Here is a 19,081-nt window from a genome sequence, read left to right on the forward strand (position 1 = left end):
GTGCCCCGGTCTGGGAGGATCCCACATGCCGCGGAGTGGCTGGGCCCGTGAGCCATGGCCGCTGAGCCTGCGCGTCCGGAGCCTGTGCTCCGCAATGGGAGAGCCCACAGCAGTGAGAGGCCCGCGTACCGCAAAAAAAAAAGAACTTGACTCAGGTCTTCCCATTCCCAGGGTCAGGCTCTGCCCCCTACACTGCCCTGCACGTCTACTCCTGCTTAAATGAGCCCCCAAATCCTCCGCTATCATACCTGCCCTTCCCCCATTCCATGTGATTCAAACAGGGGTGTCAGTCAAGGAGGAATTCCATCCCGTTCCTGACCTCTAGAAATGGAGAATTTCTGAGCCTCTCCACTGATCTAGGTCACGTGTCCAGTGTATAGTCCCAGTCCTGGTGCCCTCCTGGCACCACAGCCAACAGCTGCCCAGGACCCCGTGTCGGTACTAGGATGGGCCACAGGTTCACACGTCCTGAAGCTGTTCTAAAGAATTTGTTGCTACTCTCCAGAAACTGCCCAGTATTATCAACCATCCCCTGCAAGAAGTCACTATTCTCCAACCCAAACTGCTCACAGGGGCTGTGCCTACAGAACACAACAATGCCACCTCTGTGGCAGAACCTGGCTCCTCCTTGACCCTCTGCAGGGTGACCCAGCCATAAGGTTCTGGGGTCTCCGGCCCAGACGTCTGGTCACTGTTGGCCTTGGGACTCAGTCATGCAGGGCTTTCTGTGGGTGACCTCCAATCATGCCAGAGGCAGGCTGCCCTACTTTTGGACAGAGCTGCTGAGACTTCAGGGGTGGGGGGTTAGATGGATTAATCATGCTGATGGTGCTGATGATGATGACGACAAGTCACATTTATGGAGCACTTACCATATGCCAGGAATTCCCCGAAACATTTTGTGAATGCATTCATTTAACCCTCCTAACAATGCTATGACGTGGTACGCTATTATTACTTGCCTGTTAAAGGTGGGGAAACCGAGGCATAGAGAGGTTGAGCAACTCGCCCAAGTTCACACAGCTAATTGGTGGCAGACTTGAGATGTGAGGTCAGGCAGGCTGGCCCCGAGAACACGTGCTCATCGGCCCCAAGCCACGCTGCCTCACGGTTGCCTCCCAAGAGGGATGTGCAAGCCTCATCCAGCAGCACATGTGGCTCACCTCTGGAGTCCCTTCCTGGAGCAGCACCAAGAAGGAGAGCTCCGAGGAGTCAGGGAGGCGGGGCTCACGGACATCCACGAGAGCTGTAAGGGCGGGCGCTCTCTGAGGCTGCGTGGCGGCCGCGCCTGCCCCCCTGCCATTGGCCCATCTCTGAGCTTGACACTGCTCTGTGCCCATCTGCTGTCGTGAGCGCTGTGGACCTTGTACATTTGGTCAGCCTTGTCCAGAACAACCTCAAACCTAACACACCTACAACTAAACGTATCGTCTTTTAGCAAAACTCTGCAGCCAGATTGCCCACCATCAGAGAGACTCCACCACTCCCAGCTGTGACCTTTGGAGTTCCTTCTCCTCCCTGCTCTGGTCTCCTGATGTGTGAAAGGGGGAAGTTTTTCCAACCTATGGTTATTGCCATGATTAAATAAAATACTCCACAAAATGGCTTGGCCAGAGCCTTGCACATGAACATTTAATTAATGCTGGTAAAGACAACAGCAAAAGCAACTTTTCCATGTGTTGGCAGCAACCTAATTCCTTTGGTTCCAAGATATAACATTTTAGACATTTTTTTTTTTTTTTTTTTTTTTTTTGTGGTACGCGGGCCTCTCACTGTTGTGGCCCCTCCCGTTGCGGAGCACAGGCTCCGGATGCGCAGGCCCAGCGGCCATGGCTCATGGGCCCAGCCGCTCCGCGGCATGTGGGATCCTCCCGGACCAGGGCACGAACCTGCGTCCCCTGCATCGGCAGGCGGACTCTCAACCACTGCGCCACCAGGGAAGCCCTAGACCTTTTTTTTTTTTTTTTTTTTTTGCTGTACGCGGGCCTCTCACTGTTGTGGCCTCTCCCATTGCGGAGCACAGGCTCCGGACGCACAGGCTCAGCGGCCATGGCTCACGGGCCTAGCGGCTCCACGGCATGTGGGATCTTCCCGGACCGGGGCACGAACCCGTGTCCCCTGCATCGGCAGGCGGACTCTCAACCACTGCGCCACCAGGGAAGCCCTAGACCTTTTTTTGACTGTTCTATTTTCTTCCTCTAGGGTGTTACAGCCAGGCCCCAAGGAGAAAGGCTGTCAATAGGTAACATTGGGGTGAAGGATCTGCAAGTGTGGAGTTCAGGAGAGGACTCCAGGCTTCAGTAGCTGGGAGCTAGGGTGTAAGTCAGGAAGCACAGAGGACGGTTGTGACGGGGGCAGCTCTGGTGGACACACATTCACTGCACAGTTTTCGACATCTAATGGTAATAAAAGTCAGCATTTGCTGGGTGCTCGCTCAGCACCAGACAGGGATCAAAGTATTCCATGGATTAGCTCATGGAGTCCTCCCAACAACTGCAGAAAGCAGATGCCATTAGCATTCCCATTTTACAGATGGTAAAATTGAGGCACGGAAAGGTTAAGTAATGGGAAGGCTGAGCTTTGAAGCCGGTCAGTCTGGCTCCAGAGTCTATACTCTTGACTCCTAAGTTATGCTGCCTCTCACCTCCCACGTGCCAAGCAGAGAGACAGGTCATCTCCACTTGTGTGGAGCCCAGGCTGACCCTGTTCGTTGGTGGTGACAAGATTACTGTGTTTTCCCCTCTCAACCCCCCTCCATACGTGTCCCCTCCACTGCATGTGCTCATTCACATCTGTGGCCATCCTCTCCTCTCATAATCAATCCAAATCGTACAAAGTCAAACACAATGCCCACCACCTCCTCCGTGAAGCCCTCCTCGACTAAACACATCTCACAATGAACTTTTTTCCCCATGATTTTCCATAGTACCGTGGTCTAGCTCTTTGCTATAATACCTTGTATTATACTTCAGTTGTTTAACTAGGGCGAGAATTATTTACCTAACGATAGTCGTGTGGAAACAAAATCAGGGAAAGGTCAAGTAACTTTCCCAAGGTCACACAGAAGTCCAGTGGTGGAAACTGGATAGGAGCTAAGTGCTTTTCTCAGTAGAGGATACTGAATACCTCCCTGCCTGGCCCCAGTTGTATTAATAACCAAAAGGTTCTTCTATGAGCATAAATTAAGATATTTATGAAATTTAGTCCTTGATATCTCAAAGGGCTCTGGGCCTTCTGGGAGCTCCACAGGCTAAGCTGGTGGCAGGGATGTGCATATAGATGTGAGAGGTCACAGACTGGCCTCCAGTTAACCTCAGCAGGGCCCTTCCACCATGGACCACAGGGGTTCCTGCTGGCAACAGTCTAGATTCCGGTGATATGTCTCTGGCCCTGGTGCTTGGTGCCTCTTCCACATCGCCACTCCAAAACACTTGTCTGGCACAGGACACATTTCCGACAGTGGAAGAATGTGTGGAAATGTACCAAAACCCCAAAGAGCCTGTTGGTGTAAGTAAATATCACTGCTTATTTCTGCAGATGTATCCTTCTCTTGTTGATTCTTAGATGTGGCCTTGGGAAACTTAGAGGGGAATGATGAGTCAAGACGTCACGTCACAGCAATCCCAGGGAAGTGCAGCATCTTAGTCTTAAAGACAAGAAAATCAACCTGGATTCAGGGTAGCTAAGGGACGTGCCTAGGAGCCTACCCCAAGTAGTGACAGGTTTTAAAATTTTCGGGATTTCCATCTCCAGTAGATGGAACTAGGATGTCTCCTGAATACTTGTCTTTCCTATGAAGAGCCACAGCCCACAGAGGAATCCCTTTAGTGAAGTGTCATGGGGGTTATGTCGGAAGGACACAGGCAAAACAACCGGTTCCCCTGACAGGGAGTGAAGATGGTTTCCAGGATGCTGGTTGCCTCCAACCTAGTTATATCCCTGTGCAAAATGTGTGCATACAAAACAGACCTTCTTTCCCATGGTTACTGAGAATTGTGCATTTGCTTTTAGGTTGTCACCACCGGGAAGGAACACCTGGATTTTGAAACAGGACCACACATATTTGATTTGCAGATTTGTGTGAAGGATGATGTGGATGTCACTGACCTGCAGGTCCTGACGGTCCAGGTAACAGATGTGAATGAGCCGCCTGAGTTTCAAGGCAATTTGGCAAACGGTAAGACACACTGGGGTGTGCGATGCAGCCCAGACGGTGGCATCAGGCAGGATGCTGGGTGACAGAGTGAAATAGAAAAGTAAATAAATGAGCAGCTGTTTCCCTGGAAAAGGCAGCTGCTTAATGAGTGGGGAATAAGTGAAACGTCCCCCAGCCCAGGACTCCCAATAGTAACACTTAATAATTTACAAAGCCCTTTCCATCCATGGCTTCTCTTGGGCCTCTCCTGGTCCTGGGGAAGAACCTGGGGCTCGAGGACCTCCAGTGGATCCTGCTGGAGGAACCTGGGCTGAGCCCGTTTACAGGCTTAGCACTGGATACCGGCCATTGACTGACTGGTTCATTCTCCACGTGGATGCTGACCCCTCGAGGGGACTGTGTATTCGGGGTCTGCTACAAGGTAGGGACAATATAGGGGACCAGAGCATAGGGTAACATCCTGCGTGATCTCCCCCTGGCTCATGGCTTTGAAGGCCCTCCATACACTGACAACTCCCAAGTCCACTGTTATTTTTGTTTGTTTTCTATTTTTTGGATTCAACCATCTTTATTAACCTATCAATGTCACATTTTATATCAGTACATACTACCTTGTTATTTTTTCAAAGGAGTCTACTTTAGTACATCATATTAACAGTAAAAAGTCAAATAAGGTGGCTAAACATCACCCTAGCGTATTAATGTCCTCTGGACAAGGCAAGCTAGAAACGCAGTCACTTTACACACATGTAAGGGTAGTGTTCCAAATTAACTAAGAAGCTGCTACACCAGCTTCACCCTTGAACTCCTGATTCAGATAAAAACTGTCCTACCCAACAGCTCCATTTGGATGTCTAATGGACATCCATGATATTGTGATTTATAATAAGAAACATATATTTGGTCTTTGTCCCCTCCTGGCACAGAGCCTAAAACCGTTGGAATGTCTTAAGTGATAAGAGTGACAAAGGTGTCTTTTCTTACATTAATGAGGTGACTTTTGGACCCCACCTAAGGATGGGGGCTGCTCACTAGAGAAACCGACCATATGATTAGAAGGTTGGACAGTGGAGAGGGGGGAGGGGCTGGAGATTGAGTTAAATTGGGTTCAGTCACTAATGGCCAATGATTTAATCAGTCGTGCCTATGTAATGAAGCTTCCATAAAAGCCCAAAAGAACAGGGCTCAGAGAGCTTCCGGGTTGGTGAACACGTGGAACCTGGGGAGAGTGGGTGCCTGGAGAGGGCATGGGAACTCTCTGCCCCTTTCCCATACTGTGTCCTATGCAGCTCTTCCATCTGGCTGATCCTGACTTATACCCTTTTATAATATCCCAATCATCTAGCAGGTAAAATGTTTCCTTGTGTTCACTAGAGAGCAGACCCCTCTAGCACATTATTGGAACCCGAGGAGGGGGTTGTGGGAACCTCCCATCTAGAGCCGGTTGGTCAGAAGCACAGGTGACCACCTGGACGTGTGATTGGCATCTGAAGGGCGAGGGGCTGTCTTGTATGATGGAGCCCTGCAGCTGTGGAATCTGACGCTATCTCTGGGTAGACAGTGTCAGAATCGAGTTGCATTGTGGGACACCCAGCTGGTGTTGGAGAATTGCTTGGTCGTGTGGGACCCCCCCCCAGACACACACTGGAACTGGAGTTAGAATCTGCCATCTCAGACTTAATGGGCCCCCAAACCACTCTTGACTCCCATCTCCCTCCCCACCATCCCAGCCCAAATCTGCTTCTCTCATCTTTCCCATTTTAGTTCCTGGCAACTCCGTCCTTCCAGTTTCATGGGCCAAAACCTCACAGTTGCCCTTGATTCCCCCTGTCTCTCACACCCAACATCAAACCCATTAGGAAGTCCTGTCAGCTTCTAAGTTTATGCAGAATCCTACCTCTCCCCAGCAACCCCAGCAATCGGTCGCCTGCTCCGCCCTTGCCCCCTCTAGTTGATTCTTCTTACGACAGCCAGAGGCATCCTCTTAAACATCGGTTAAGTCAAGGCACTCCTCTGCTTAAAACCCTACAAGAACTTCCCATCTCCCTCACAAGGAGAATCAGTGTCTCCCTAAGGTCCTATAAGATCTGAGGAGCCCCTTCCAAACCCCATCTCCTCTTCACTCCTCTGCTGCCGCAGTCCCGGCCTCCTCACCCATCTGTGAACACCCCAGGCACGCCCTACCCCGGCATCTTTGCATCCACCATTTCCTCTGCCCTTTCCCCTGCATCTCTATGTCTCCTCCTTTCTTTAAGAATCTTGACTCCAATGTCAGTGAACCTTCCAGAAGCACTCTATTTAACACGGTAACCCAACTCACCACAGGCCTTGCCCTGACTCGTCTCCATAACGTTGCTCAGTAACATTCATGTATTTTATTCATTTATTTTATTATCTATATCTCCCCACTAGAACGCAAGCTTCCTGATGGCAGGGTTTTGTGTTTTGTGAACGGCTGTACTCCCAATAGGTAGATCCGTGTTTGGTACATAGTGAGAACTCGGTCAATATTTTTTGAATGAAAGCCTGAGCAGTGATCAGAGCAGATGTAAGCTGGGGCTTGGATGTAGAAAGGCCTGGGTTTGCATTGTGGTTCTACTACTTAGCAGCTGAGACAACCTCACAACTTCTCTGAGCCTGTGTCCTTGTTTGTAAAGTGGAGATAATTACAACACCTACTTTACAGGGCTGTGGTGAAGATGAAAGGAGAAAACGTTAAGTCCTCAACATAGCGCCTCCAAAAGAGTGAGTTAATGTTAAAATTCTCAGTCATCTCTCAGAAAGGTTCTCAGAAAGAGACGCCAGGGCAGAGCATGGCGGCCCCTCGGGCAAGGCTGGTGGTGCCAGTGACCCTGTCTGCTCCCTCCTCACCCTGCCGGCCGAGAACTCTGAAGCAGACGGAATCCATGTGTGGCCCCTCTCCTGAACCTTTGTAGCCCTCCCTCTCCTTTTTTCCATATTCTCTCTGTTCCACTCTAAGGCCTCTCATTTCAGGGACTCATTTCTGCTGAGATGCTAAGTGCACTTGAGGGGTGACCTAGGCTCGGTTTAGGAGGAATCTGCAGGTGAAAGTGGATCTGAAACTCACACTGGAGGTTCCCACTGGGTTACTTTCCACCTCTCTGTCCTTATCACTCCCCTCCCCCACAAACAGCAGTACCCTAGTCACCTCTGCACCCAGGAGATACATAAACACTTGACACCAGCTTGGTCAATCCTAGCTCTTTCTTTTTTTTTTTTTTTTTTTTTGCGGTACGCGGGCCTCTCACTGTTGTGGCCTCTCCCGTTGCGGAGCACAGGCTCCGGATGCGCAGGCTCAGCGGCCATGGCTCACGGCCCCAGTCCTAGCTCTTTCTTAATTCCCATAAATGGATCCACCCACGCAAGCTGGTCCGTGGTCTTACTCATGGCCTTAATCACTGCTTTCTTCTTTCCCCCAGTGCTTGGCTCCCTTTGACTCCATACGGCTGTCCTGGTTTGGGAATTCCTCGTTTGCTTTATTTAATAAAACATTTCTTTTTTTCCCCTTTGCATACCGGTATAGGTCTAGACCTCTACATAGTGGAAGGAGCAAAGCCTGGATTCATCTACCAGGTGGAGGCTTTCGATCCAGAAGACACAAGGCAAAACACACCCCTCAGTGTAAGTCTCCTTGCTAAACCGCAGAGGGGCTTTTCTGTGTGGTCTTTGACACAGGAGCCTGGAGTTTCAGTGGGGTGGGCTGGGAGGGGGCAATGGGAGGAATCTGCTGCCCACTGCCAGGCACAGAGCCCCGGGGAGGCTGGAATGGGTGAGGGGCTTCTGGGGACAGACACCCCACATTGGATCCGTGGCTCTGTGTGACCCTTCCTATAAAATGGAAGAATAATAGTATAGCACCTACCATAGTAGGGGGATGGTTAGTATTAGATAACACACATAAAGCCACTTAGTCCAGAGCCTGGTGTATCAAAATTGTTCAATATTTTTAAAATTCTAAGGTGATAAAAAATCCAGCTATATTATTCTAAAAATAAGCATAAAATGTATACCTCAAAGGCAGGCATTAACACTTCCTTTTCAAGAGATGAAGACAAGCTGCTTGGAGCCAAGTTTTAAAAGAAAATTAGAAGACAGTCCCAGGAGTTCCAAAGAAAAGGAGGATTTCCACAGAGAAAAGCAGGAGGCTGAGTCCTGCAGCATTGCCTCGTGGTTCAGTCTGAGACAGCTGATCCCCACCTTTTTAATCAGTTTCCTTAAGGGGGCTGCCAGTGGAGCTCTTGTAACCACTAACCCTCAGGCCAAGAAGCCTCTTAGCTTATCCCTGGGCAAGGATGCCTCAGCTCCCAGCTCTGCCCACCGATGGGTGGGTGCACAGCTCCCAGCTTGTGTACCCAACGCAGCTGGGCAGCCCAGGCTGGAGAGGAAAAAACCAAAGCTAATGCCACCTGACTAATCTTGGAGCAGACAAAACTCCAGCAAACCCACGGTACAGAGAAGAGAATTCTTGAAATATGACACCTGGGGAATTGGCAATGCCAGGAGGCTGTCTCTGCATTTGCTGCATGATTTGCAGCTTCAACAGGACTACTTTCTCTAACAGGAGGGAGCTTTGGGAATGAACTCCAGAACCAATAGAATATGGTTCTACAGGGTTTGCAACAAAGCTGTTTTAAGATTATTGAACATATCTTCAGTTAGGGAATAGTTTGTTATCACTGGAAGACAATCCTTCTGTCAAAAAAACAACCAATCAACCCATTCGTTCATCCAAGATTCTATCTGCATGAATAAGTGATTAATATGCAAACACCTAGTGGGTCCCTACTACCTGCTAAGAGCAATACTAGGTGCTTTAAGTGCATACTTATTAATAACACACTTGTTATATAACTTACAAATGTGTTTGTCTGAAAGTAACAGAAAACTTAACCACAGTGGTGGATATGAGATTTGTTTTCCTTCCATAACAAGAAGACCAGAGGCAGGCACGCAAGCAGTCCAGGGCTGGCACAGCTGCTACCCTCAGAAACCTTGGCTCTTCCTATCTTTCTGCTATTTCATCCAGTGTATGTTGGCTTTGTTCTCCCTTTGTTAACCTCATGATTACAAGATGGTTGCTGTACCTCCAGGCTTTACCTCTAAGTTCCAGGCAGGAAGAAGAAGAAAAAAAGAAAGCAGGATGGGGTACAGGATAAAGGAGGCAGGCCAACCCAGTTTGTCCCTTTTCTGGTGGGGAAACCAAGACCCTCCTGGAAGCCCGACTCAGGGGTCTTCTGCTTACTTCTCAATGGCCAGAACTGTGTCTTGTGGCCACTGTTGCTTGGTGGTGACCAGGGGAAAAGGGATTCTGGATGGACATTAAGTCAGCAACCCAAAGCATAGTACCCCACTTATACATTGAGTTCATTTCAACATTTACCAAGAATCCACTATGTGCCAGGCTTTCTGTTAGATGCTTTGGATACAAAGATGAATAAGACACATCTTTGTACCTCAAGAAGTTTACAGTCTGGATGGGAGACATTCACGCATACACCAAATAACGATAATTCAATAAGATCATTACTATAAAGTTTGTACAAGATGCAGTGGGGGCAGAGTGGAAGGAATCTCGGCTGTGAAGAAAAATATTTATTTTTAAATCTCCGTTTTAATATATATTTCGAAAATTAGGCAGAAGGAACAGGGTCATGCCCCTTTCAAAAATACCTCCGAAGTCAGGTGGTTACCCTTTCAGATGAAGAGAAACAGCCCAGGTGGGGAGCAAATACAGTAGGTGTTGCTCCCTTCAAAGAAAACGTAATGCCATCCAAAGATATCGGAGGGCAGCTGCAGGCTCTTGGAACCTGGAGCCGGGTGGCTGCAACTGTGGCTTCTGCAGTGAGTTTAGGCTTGTTTGGGGAGGGGGCACTGCAGCAGAAATTGTTAATGAAGTATTTAACACCTGTGCTGGAACTGAGAGCTGCACGGAAAGTCAACAGCCAGCCCTCAGGAGCAGTGAACATAACCTAGGAGGAACCTTTCTCAGACTAGCAAAAGGTAATAACAGTTCAGGAAGTAACATGCCACGGCCTCTGTACACAGACATTTTATTCTGCCCGCTTGGTGGTACGAAATGATATAGTTTGCTCCCTACAAGGAGAACGGAGATGGGTTAATTTGCTAGTGACCAAACCTGTGCTTCTCAACATTGGCTGTACATTGAAACCGCCAGAGGAACTTGCAGAAGCACAGAGATCTGGGTCCCACACCCTAAAGAGTCTGATGTGATTGACCTGGGGTGTGGCCCAGGCATCAGGTTTTTAAAGCACCCCACCCAGTGATCTCTTGTGCTGCCAGGGTTGAGAACCGCTGCTTTTTTTTTTTTTTTAATCGAAGTATAGTGGATGTACAATATTATGTTACAGATGTCCAATATAGTGAATCACCATTTTTACAGGTTATAGTCTATTTAGAGTTATTATAAAATATCAGCTACATTCCCCGTGTTGTACAATATATCCTTGTAGCTTATTTAATACCTAATAGTTTGTACCTCTTAACTCCCTCCCCCTAAATCACCCCCCTCTTCCCTCTGCCCACTGGTAACCACTAGTTTCTTCTCTATATCTGTGAGTCTGCTTCTTTTTTGTTATATTCACTAGTTTGTTGTATTTTTTAGATTCCACACTAAGTGATATCATCCATTACGTGTCTTTCTCTGACTTATTTTACTGCTTTAAGACACTGTTTCCCACACTCCCCAGGTCTCTCCCTTGGCGTTTTGGATTCTGTGGGTCTGAGATGGGGCCAGGAATCTACAGATTTGCCAGATACCTTGGGTGATTGTTCTGGTCAGAAAGGCTGGGAACACTGGTTTATGAGTGCTTCTCACTGGGTGTTCAAGCCCCTGCATGAGAACATACCTAGGATGCTTCAAAAACGCAGATTCCTAGACTCTGCCTCGGAACGCTGAATTGGACCACAAACTTCCCAGGTGGTTCTGATGCATTCTGCCCTTGGAGAACCACTGACCTGAGTAAACAAGCACAGACTTTAATAAAATACCAAAGCATGTGCAGGAAGCCACCTGGGCTTGGTTTGTGCCTGTCGTCTTACCTGGTGGGTTCCAGGAGTCACCTTGCTGATGGCAGCGACCAGAGGAGGAAGGATAAATTAAATATTAGCTCTAGGACACCTCCGGAACCTGCAACTCTTACACCAAATCCTCCACCCTCATCCAGCTTAATAAAGTGAAACTGTGTCCGTCACAGATTGTGTAAAAGTGGGGCTAATACAGAAACCACTGGTATTTGCTCCCTCCCTTTTAAAGAAAGTTTTAAAGCATGGGGTTGTACATTGTTTGGACCCGCACTGCCCAATAGAGCTGGACTGTGAGCCAGAAATGAGTGCTGTGCCTTTAAATGTTCTAGTAGCCCCATCAAGAAGGTAAAACGAAACAGGTGAAATTCATTTTAACACAGTTGAACTCCATATATCCAAACTTTTATCATTTCAACATATAATCAACATAAAAATGACTCGTGAGATATTATACATCCTTTTTTTCACAGTATCTCTTCGGACTCGTGTATTTTACACTTAAGTTCATCTCCTTTTGGACCAGCCACAGTGCAGATGCTCTGTGGTCACAGGTGCCCGTGGCTGGTGGCCTCTGTGCTGGACGGTGTGGCTGGGGCCCAGCATTCGCTCCCCTGCTGGTGCACCTTCTGTGCTGTGATGGGTGGAGATGGAGAAGGCTCAGAGGCAAAGCATCAGGACACAGAGACGCGCAGGACGGTCCCTATGTGAATAATTAGATTTACTGGCATTTCTGCCTGCCCTTTCTCCACCTCCTGAAGGAGGCTCTCTGAGGCCCACTCCCTCCCACCCAACTCCCACACTCCCCGCCCCTCATGCTTGGAAATGGCCACCGTGACTGCAGCAAAGCTTCCTTGGAGACTCGAAGGACGTTAATCAGTTTCGCAGCTGGAGGCAAAGTGATCTAGTGCAGCAATTCTTCCATTAAGGGGCTTTCTCTTGGCCTTTCCATTAGGGGAGGACTTTTGCATAAAGTGAAATGTGCTTTGTCTTCACCAGGGCAGACAAAGGATGAAATTAAAAGAGCAATAACCTTGCTACCAGCTGGGCTACCAGGAGGGCAGCAGGGGAAGCAATTCTCTCTCCACCTCCATCTTGCTCATGGCTCTGCGAAGTGGCATCACCTTTCAATCTTCCTGAGAGTAAAGGGATCATCAGATGACTGTCAGTCCCACTGGATGGAAGATTTCAGGTCCCCTGAGCAGCCCCCTATTTCCTGGTGAGGGAAGGATCTGAGGCCCTCGCCTGGGCCAGGTAATGCCAGTGAAAATCAAGGGATTCTGCTCATCCCCTTCCACACACACACACACACACACACACACACACACACACACCCCTACTATTCACTGACCCCCAGGCATCTGCCTAACTCGGGAGTCTCTGCTGGAAGTCTTTGCAAAATGCTTTATACTCCAGGTTCTCGTGAGAATTCCTGAGAAGGGAACAAGCAATGCTATTGGAAAATTCCCACTCCAAAGACACCACCACTGATGATGGTTCATACGTCGGGAGAGATACTTCCTCAAATAGAAGGGCATCATTGTTCTTAAGATTAGTGACGCCTGAATCAAAGAACAGGACCCAGGCGGATCACGGAAAAAGACTGACAGAATACAGGAAGATCTGCAGCTTCCTCAGTAAAGGACTGCATCCTTTACATATCTATAGCATGTTGCATTTATACATGTGGCTCTTCTTAAAAACAAGTATTTGGGGGCTTCCCTGGTGGCGCAGTGGTTGAGAGTCTGCCTGCTAATGCAGGGGACGCGGGTTCGAGCCCTGGTCTGGGAGGATCCCACATGCCACGGAGCAACTGGACCCGTGAGCCACAACTACTGAGCCTGTGCATCTGGAGCCTGTGCTCCGCAACAGGAGAGGCCACAACACTGAGAGGCCTGCACACTGCGATGAGGAGTGGACCCCACTCGCCACAACTAGAGAAAGCCCTCACGCGGAAACGAAGACCCAACACAGCCAAAGATAATAAATAAAATGTGACACCTTTAAAAAAAAACAAAACAAAACAAGTATTTGTCTATAACCCACCTAGCTCACCCTCATGATAATAACACACACAAGGAGAGCCCAGCTGAGTTAAGGGCTTGCGGTAGGTTTTTTTTATGGTAGCTGTTTTTTTCCTCCTAGGCACCCTTCCCTCCCACTCCCGTCCCCCACCTCCCACCTCTGAGCTGCTTTGGGGCGGAATAGGGGGAAAAGAGAGGAATTGAGGCTTTTATAAAACATTCAGCTTACACTGAAAAATAATAGGACCGTGGCGTCATCTTTATCACTTGCCCTGGCCCAGTAGAGAGATGCTGCCTGTCTGGGTCCTCTGGGTGGGCTTGGGGGCATGTTCTCAGTGGCTGATAGGGTCATTGGCACTCCCCGGACTTGGGAGGAATAAGGGTCCTGCTTCCCCCTGGAAACTTGGCCCCTGGAAATTGACTGCTCTCTTCCTACGAGCTGGGAGGCTGAATTCTTGCCGCTTGATTCCACTGCAGGCCCGAAAGCAACCGAGGGCTGCAAATCAGCACAGGTTGGATCATGATTCGCCCGTGACTCCAGCTGTAGCGGGGGCGGGGGGGGGCGGGGGGGGTGCCGGCCCGGAGGTGGCGCGCCCTCCCCAGGGAGCCTGACATTTCAGGAAACTGGGCCAGCTCCCTCGCAGCCTTTTTTTTCTCTCCGCACCGGTGGCACAATAAAGGATGGATGAGGCAGGAAGCTCTGTGTCCGTGAGCAAAACATTGCCGCCAAGGGGCTGCGAAGAGAGAAACCTGGGGTGACGGTAAAGGAATATTCCCTGCGGGGCCGCTCGAGAGCTTGTCTGACAAGCATTTGTTCACAGAATTGATCTGATTACTCAGGACTTTTCTTAGCCAGTATTGGAGCAGAGAGGGGCTGCCGTTGCTTTTCATCCTATTTAATTTCTGTTTTCCAAGAACGAATATCAAGGGAGCAGCTTTGATTAAACAAGCCTTTAAAAAGGGGAGAGAATGCCAGGTTTTACAGAAAGCTTTGCTGAGTCGCTGGCAAATGGCCACATGACATAATATTTTTAGTCTATGGATATTATCTCCTTTCTAAGTACCAAACTGCTATTCCCATTAACAGAAGCTCGTAGGTTCAGGGATAAAGGAAATTAGCCTGGCTCTAAAAGAAAAAAAATCGGGATTCCAGGAAATCAGCCTCTTAATAAAAATTTAAAAGAAATTCCCCGTGTTCTAATCCTACAGCTCTCCACCCTTTCTGTCTGCTGCTGTTGCTTTTTTCTTGCTTGCTGAGACTGGAGGATGATTTCATACCCAAGTCCAGCATTACCAAATTGAAACGGACTTTTTATAAAAGTTGGCAAGGTTTTTGTTGTTGTTGCCTTTTTGTTTTAAGATCCTTTAACGTGGGAATGGGGGTCTCAGATGGGAAATACGTGAGAAGAAAGCCCCAACATTGAACATTTAACAAACATTTATTGAGCACCTAGTATGTGTTAGGCATAGGATAGAGCAGTGAATAAAAGGAAGCCCCTTCCCTCATGGATCTCACATTCTAACTGGACAGTCGTAGTTAACATACATGGACAGCTTACCTCTGCTAGGCACTGTCCTAGAACTTTATGTGATCTCCCCATGGGGCATGCCTTATTATTATTCCTCTTTGTTGCACAAGCTCTCATAAAGTGGTAGAACCAGGATTCAGATTCAGCAGTCTGGCTCCAGCCTGGATCCAGAGCCACTTCACGACTCAACTGCCCCAATGTGTGACTCATGTTCCGGATGGGTCTAAGAGGCCTCCTCTGTTGCCATCATATCCTATATTTATCCCTCGTGGAGCACCTGTCCCACATCTTCTTTGTATGTTCCTTCGGTTGACCATTGTCTTTGGCAGAGCAGGGCTGTCTGTCATCTCCATATCCTAAGACCTTGCACTGTTTGGGAAACAACCAGATCCGGGGACCTATCTCCTAGAGCATTTCAAAACACATGTGGAAAGGCATCCCGATTGGGGTGCATATAGTAAATGCCTTGCTGGGGTCTCTGAACTCTGCCATTCCAGCACATCCAGCTTGGGCCTCTGATATGTGGATATGTGAGGATTCTCTGCAGGAAAGGCTCTGCTCACAGAGCCAGGACAGCTCCATGTGCTGCCAGCTGCAGGCCCAGGCAGTGAGCTGGAGAGTTGGTGGGGGGCTTGGGATTTAAACACCACACCTTTGAGTGCTGTCAAGGTGCTTATACAACTTGGAGGGCGGGGTAGCTGGGAGAAGGGCACTTCTTGGCATTGCCCAAATATTTCCTCTTAAAAATGTGTTGGAAGCACCTAAGTAACCAGCAAGAAAGACTTAGTAAAATAAGCCCCTACAGTAGAAGGCCATATCGTCATTAACCAACCAGTGTATAAAATGAGACAAGAATATGGGCCAATGCTCAAGCTATAAATAAAAAGAACAAAATATTATAATTGTGGTTAGAACATCATCTCAATTTTTTGGAGGGTGTATGTTTGCATAGAAAAGAACAGAAGACTTCAGGAAAATGATGAGATTTTACAGGTGATTAATATTTTCTTTTTTAGACTTTTCGGTCCCAGTTTTTTTGTTAAAAATATGCTCATTACAATTAGAAAAATGTTATTAAATAATAAACGGAAAGTAAACACTCTTAAAGGTTGTTTAAAAATCTTACATTGGCCCCAAAGGAGAGCTTTCATCTATTTTCTGTGCGTTCTCTCTTCTCTATGGGGAGCCCAGCTGCGATCACAACACAGCAAATCACTAGGTTGGAAAGCTCGGCTGACGCTTCCTTTGATTCTAGACTTCAGGGGCTGTGGCTCTGGTTGCATAACCTCCACTTATGATCTGATCCAGAGATCATCCCTCACCCTAGTGGGAAGTAATGAAACCTTTTGCCCTTAAAGTCCTTTGGAACAGATGGCTATAAATACGTAAGCCTCACGTGTTGCCACGCAGCCCTTCACGTTTTCCAGTGCGCCTTCCGATTTAATCCTTACCATAATGCGGAGGAGCAGTTGGTGGTCTCAGCCCTAAGTTACAGGCAAGGAAGGGACTTGTCCCAGGTCCTGAGGTGAGAACCAGAGCTTGGACTCAGCTCTTCTGATCCAGGGCCTTCCCCTGCTTCTTGACTCCACGATGGGAGCAAGGAAGCAATTCTGATGAGCGCCCGTGGACGGACAGGGGTGGGCCTCCTATGGGCTGGCCCTCAGTGGGATGTAAAAGAAGCCTGTGTTCTTATCAGAGCAACTGGTGCTGGGCAAGGGGTCCTCAAGAGAGCTGGGCTGAGCACTGGGAACCAAGGAGGACAGACCCTCAACTCCCCAGGATGTGCAAAGACTTGACCAGTGGCCATAGCCCTGAGATGGGGTGTTAAAAAATGCGTCTAGGGGCTTCCCTGGTGGCGCAGTGGTTGAGAGTCCGCCTGCCGATGCGGGGACATGGGTTCGTGCCCCGGTCCGGGAAGATCCCACATGCCGCAGAGCAGCTGGGCCCATAAGCCATGGCCGCTGGGCCTGCGCTTCCGGAGCCTGTGCTCCGCCACGGGAGAGGCCACAGCAGTGAGAGGCCCGTGTACCGCAAAAACAACAACAACAACAACAACAACAAAAACACGTCTACATCCCAAACCAGCTTCCAACTTGGACTCTAGTACCTGGTAAGGTTCATTCTCTCTAACACTTGTTTCCTTCCTTTTCCCTGCCATCATTGTAATGAACGATGCTTGTGAACATTTTCACACCACACCGTATCCTGAGTTCTTTTAAGGAAAGAGACCGGATCGTATTTGCTTTAGTACTGTCCTATTTCCTAATGCATGGGAGCTGTGTTGAAACAGTGTTGGTTAAAGCCAAGACACCAAATCAAAGCCAGAAGTCGTCCTGGGAAGCAGAAGTGAGAATACGGTGATGGGGATAAGTATGCTGGACTCAGAAGCAGGGAGCTGTTGATGTGTATTTTCTGTAATTGAAGCAGGATCCAGTGACCAGCTTCTCAGGGTGTAGCCGATCAGGGTCAGAGGCTCAGACCAACTGATCCAGAGCCTTCTTGAATCAAGAACCATTAAGCCTGAGAACTGCCCATTTGGGCCTCATCCTGATACATCAAAAATGTTGCACGAGGGCTTCCCTGGTGGCGCAGTGGTTGAGAATCTGCCTGCAAATGCAGGGGACATGGGTTCGAGCCCTGGTCTGGGGGGATCCCACATGCCGCGGAGCAACTAAGCCCAGGTGCCACAACTACTGAGCCTGCGTGTCTGGAGCTTGCGCTCCACGACAAGAGAGGCCGCGACAGTGAGAGGCCCGCGTACCCGCGATGAAGAGTGGCCCCCGCTCGCCACAACTAGAGAAAGTCCTCGCACAGAAACGAAGACCCAACACAGCCAAAATAAATAAATAAATAAATAGCGTTCCCTTTAAAAAAAAAAAAGTATTGCATGGGCCAAGAATATAAAATGGGAAGCGAACAAACTCATCTCTTGGGGAAAGCTACATAGGTGTGCTTAGTAATATTTTTTTCCTTGTTTTTTAGTATTTCCTGATTTCCCCTTCAAAGAGTTTCAGAATGTCTGCTAATGGGACCCTCTTCTCCACAACAGAATTTGACTTTGAAGCAGGACACAGCAGGTAGCCTTTGCCAGTGACTTTGCTTGAAGTACCTTTTATCTGAGTGTCCAAGGAACAGGCCTAGTGCAGCCTGAGGGCAGCTGGGGAGGCCCTGAGTGGTCCGTTGCCTTGCTGCTAGGTTCAGAGGGTAGTGAGCTCCAAAGAGGGATCAGGAGTAAGGCCATTATCCGAAGGCCTCCTTCCCACCCAAAAGCTTCATCTCTGGATCACAAGAACGAAGGTGTGGGAGGGGCCCCTGAAGCATCCGGAGGACTGCCTCAGATGCCCTTCTGGCTCTGGAGAAGCAGATGTCAGAGCTGTTCGCTGACATCAGAGCAGAATGGTGGAGGCGAGCAGGCCTCTGGGGAAAGAGGTGAGGAGAAGCCAGGGTTCGAGGGGGAAAACACACAGGCCTTGGGGTCCACGCAGGTGTGGCTCTGGGATCTGCAGCAGGTGTGAGAAGCAGGGCTAGTTATCTAATGCATGGCAGCCTCAGTTTCCTTACGTGGGTGGATGAGGCACGTTGCCGAGATAACGGGAGGGAGAGTGGAGACAGGGTGTGCAACGTGGCGGGCGGGAGATGGCAGCCGTCAGTAATAACTATAGGATGAGAAATGGAGGGGTGGGGTTTTAGAGATGAGGAAAGAAGCGTGGACCTAGCAGATCTGACTCTGCAGGGGGAGACGGAGGGGGGTGGCCAGAAAGGGGACAGACGCGTTCCTCCCTCCCTCCCCCCACTCCATTTGCGGTCATGTCAGCAAAGCTTGACTCCCTGACTTGGGCTGTTTCCTGACAGGTACCTTCTCATCGTGGAAGTGAGAGACAGCCAAGGGCTCAGAGCCTCCATGGAGCTGCAGGTGAACATCGTGAATATCAATGATGAGATCCCTCGCTTTACCAGGTAGGCCTGAGGGCTTGGGCGGGGGTCTCCGTGGGCCGGGGGCACCATGTCTCTTAAGTGGCTGAGCCGCCTCAGACACATTGCATGCAAGGCAGAGGACTGCCCTTTGCTCTGGCCTGGAGGAGAGGTAAGAGGCTCCTTTACCTGGGCCTCCAGACTTAACATCTTCCACCTCTGTTCCCCCTGTCTCCACACCCCACAGACATGTGCACCATGGGATTCTGGGTACGGTGGGGAAGGGTAGAGGCCAGACACCACGCCCCTGGTGCAAGGCTTGCCGCTGGGCACGTGCAGAAGGCAGAAGGCAGGTACTCGTAGGAGAGGAGGCTCACCGCTAATAACGGCAGAATCCT

At 49.2% G+C, this 19,081-nt stretch overlaps 1 protein-coding gene across 1 annotated transcript in view; it reads left to right on the forward strand.

The window, feature by feature from the left end:
• CDHR3 (cadherin related family member 3) overlaps positions 1-19,081 on the forward strand; it is a 75,552-nt gene that overhangs the window by 17,150 nt on the left and 39,321 nt on the right. The window contains exons 3-6 of the mRNA XM_081244223.1: positions 4,012-4,177; positions 7,701-7,798; positions 17,754-17,848; positions 18,624-18,728. Of these exons, the coding sequence (XP_081100349.1) occupies positions 4,012-4,177; positions 7,701-7,798; positions 17,754-17,848; positions 18,624-18,728 (464 nt within the window). The remainder of the gene's footprint in view (positions 1-4,011; positions 4,178-7,700; positions 7,799-17,753; positions 17,849-18,623; positions 18,729-19,081) is intronic.

The sequence above is a fragment of the Mesoplodon bidens genome (assembly GCF_964165515.1).
Source record: "Mesoplodon bidens genome assembly, chromosome: 9".
NCBI classification, from domain to species: Eukaryota; Metazoa; Chordata; class Mammalia; order Artiodactyla; family Ziphiidae; genus Mesoplodon; species Mesoplodon bidens.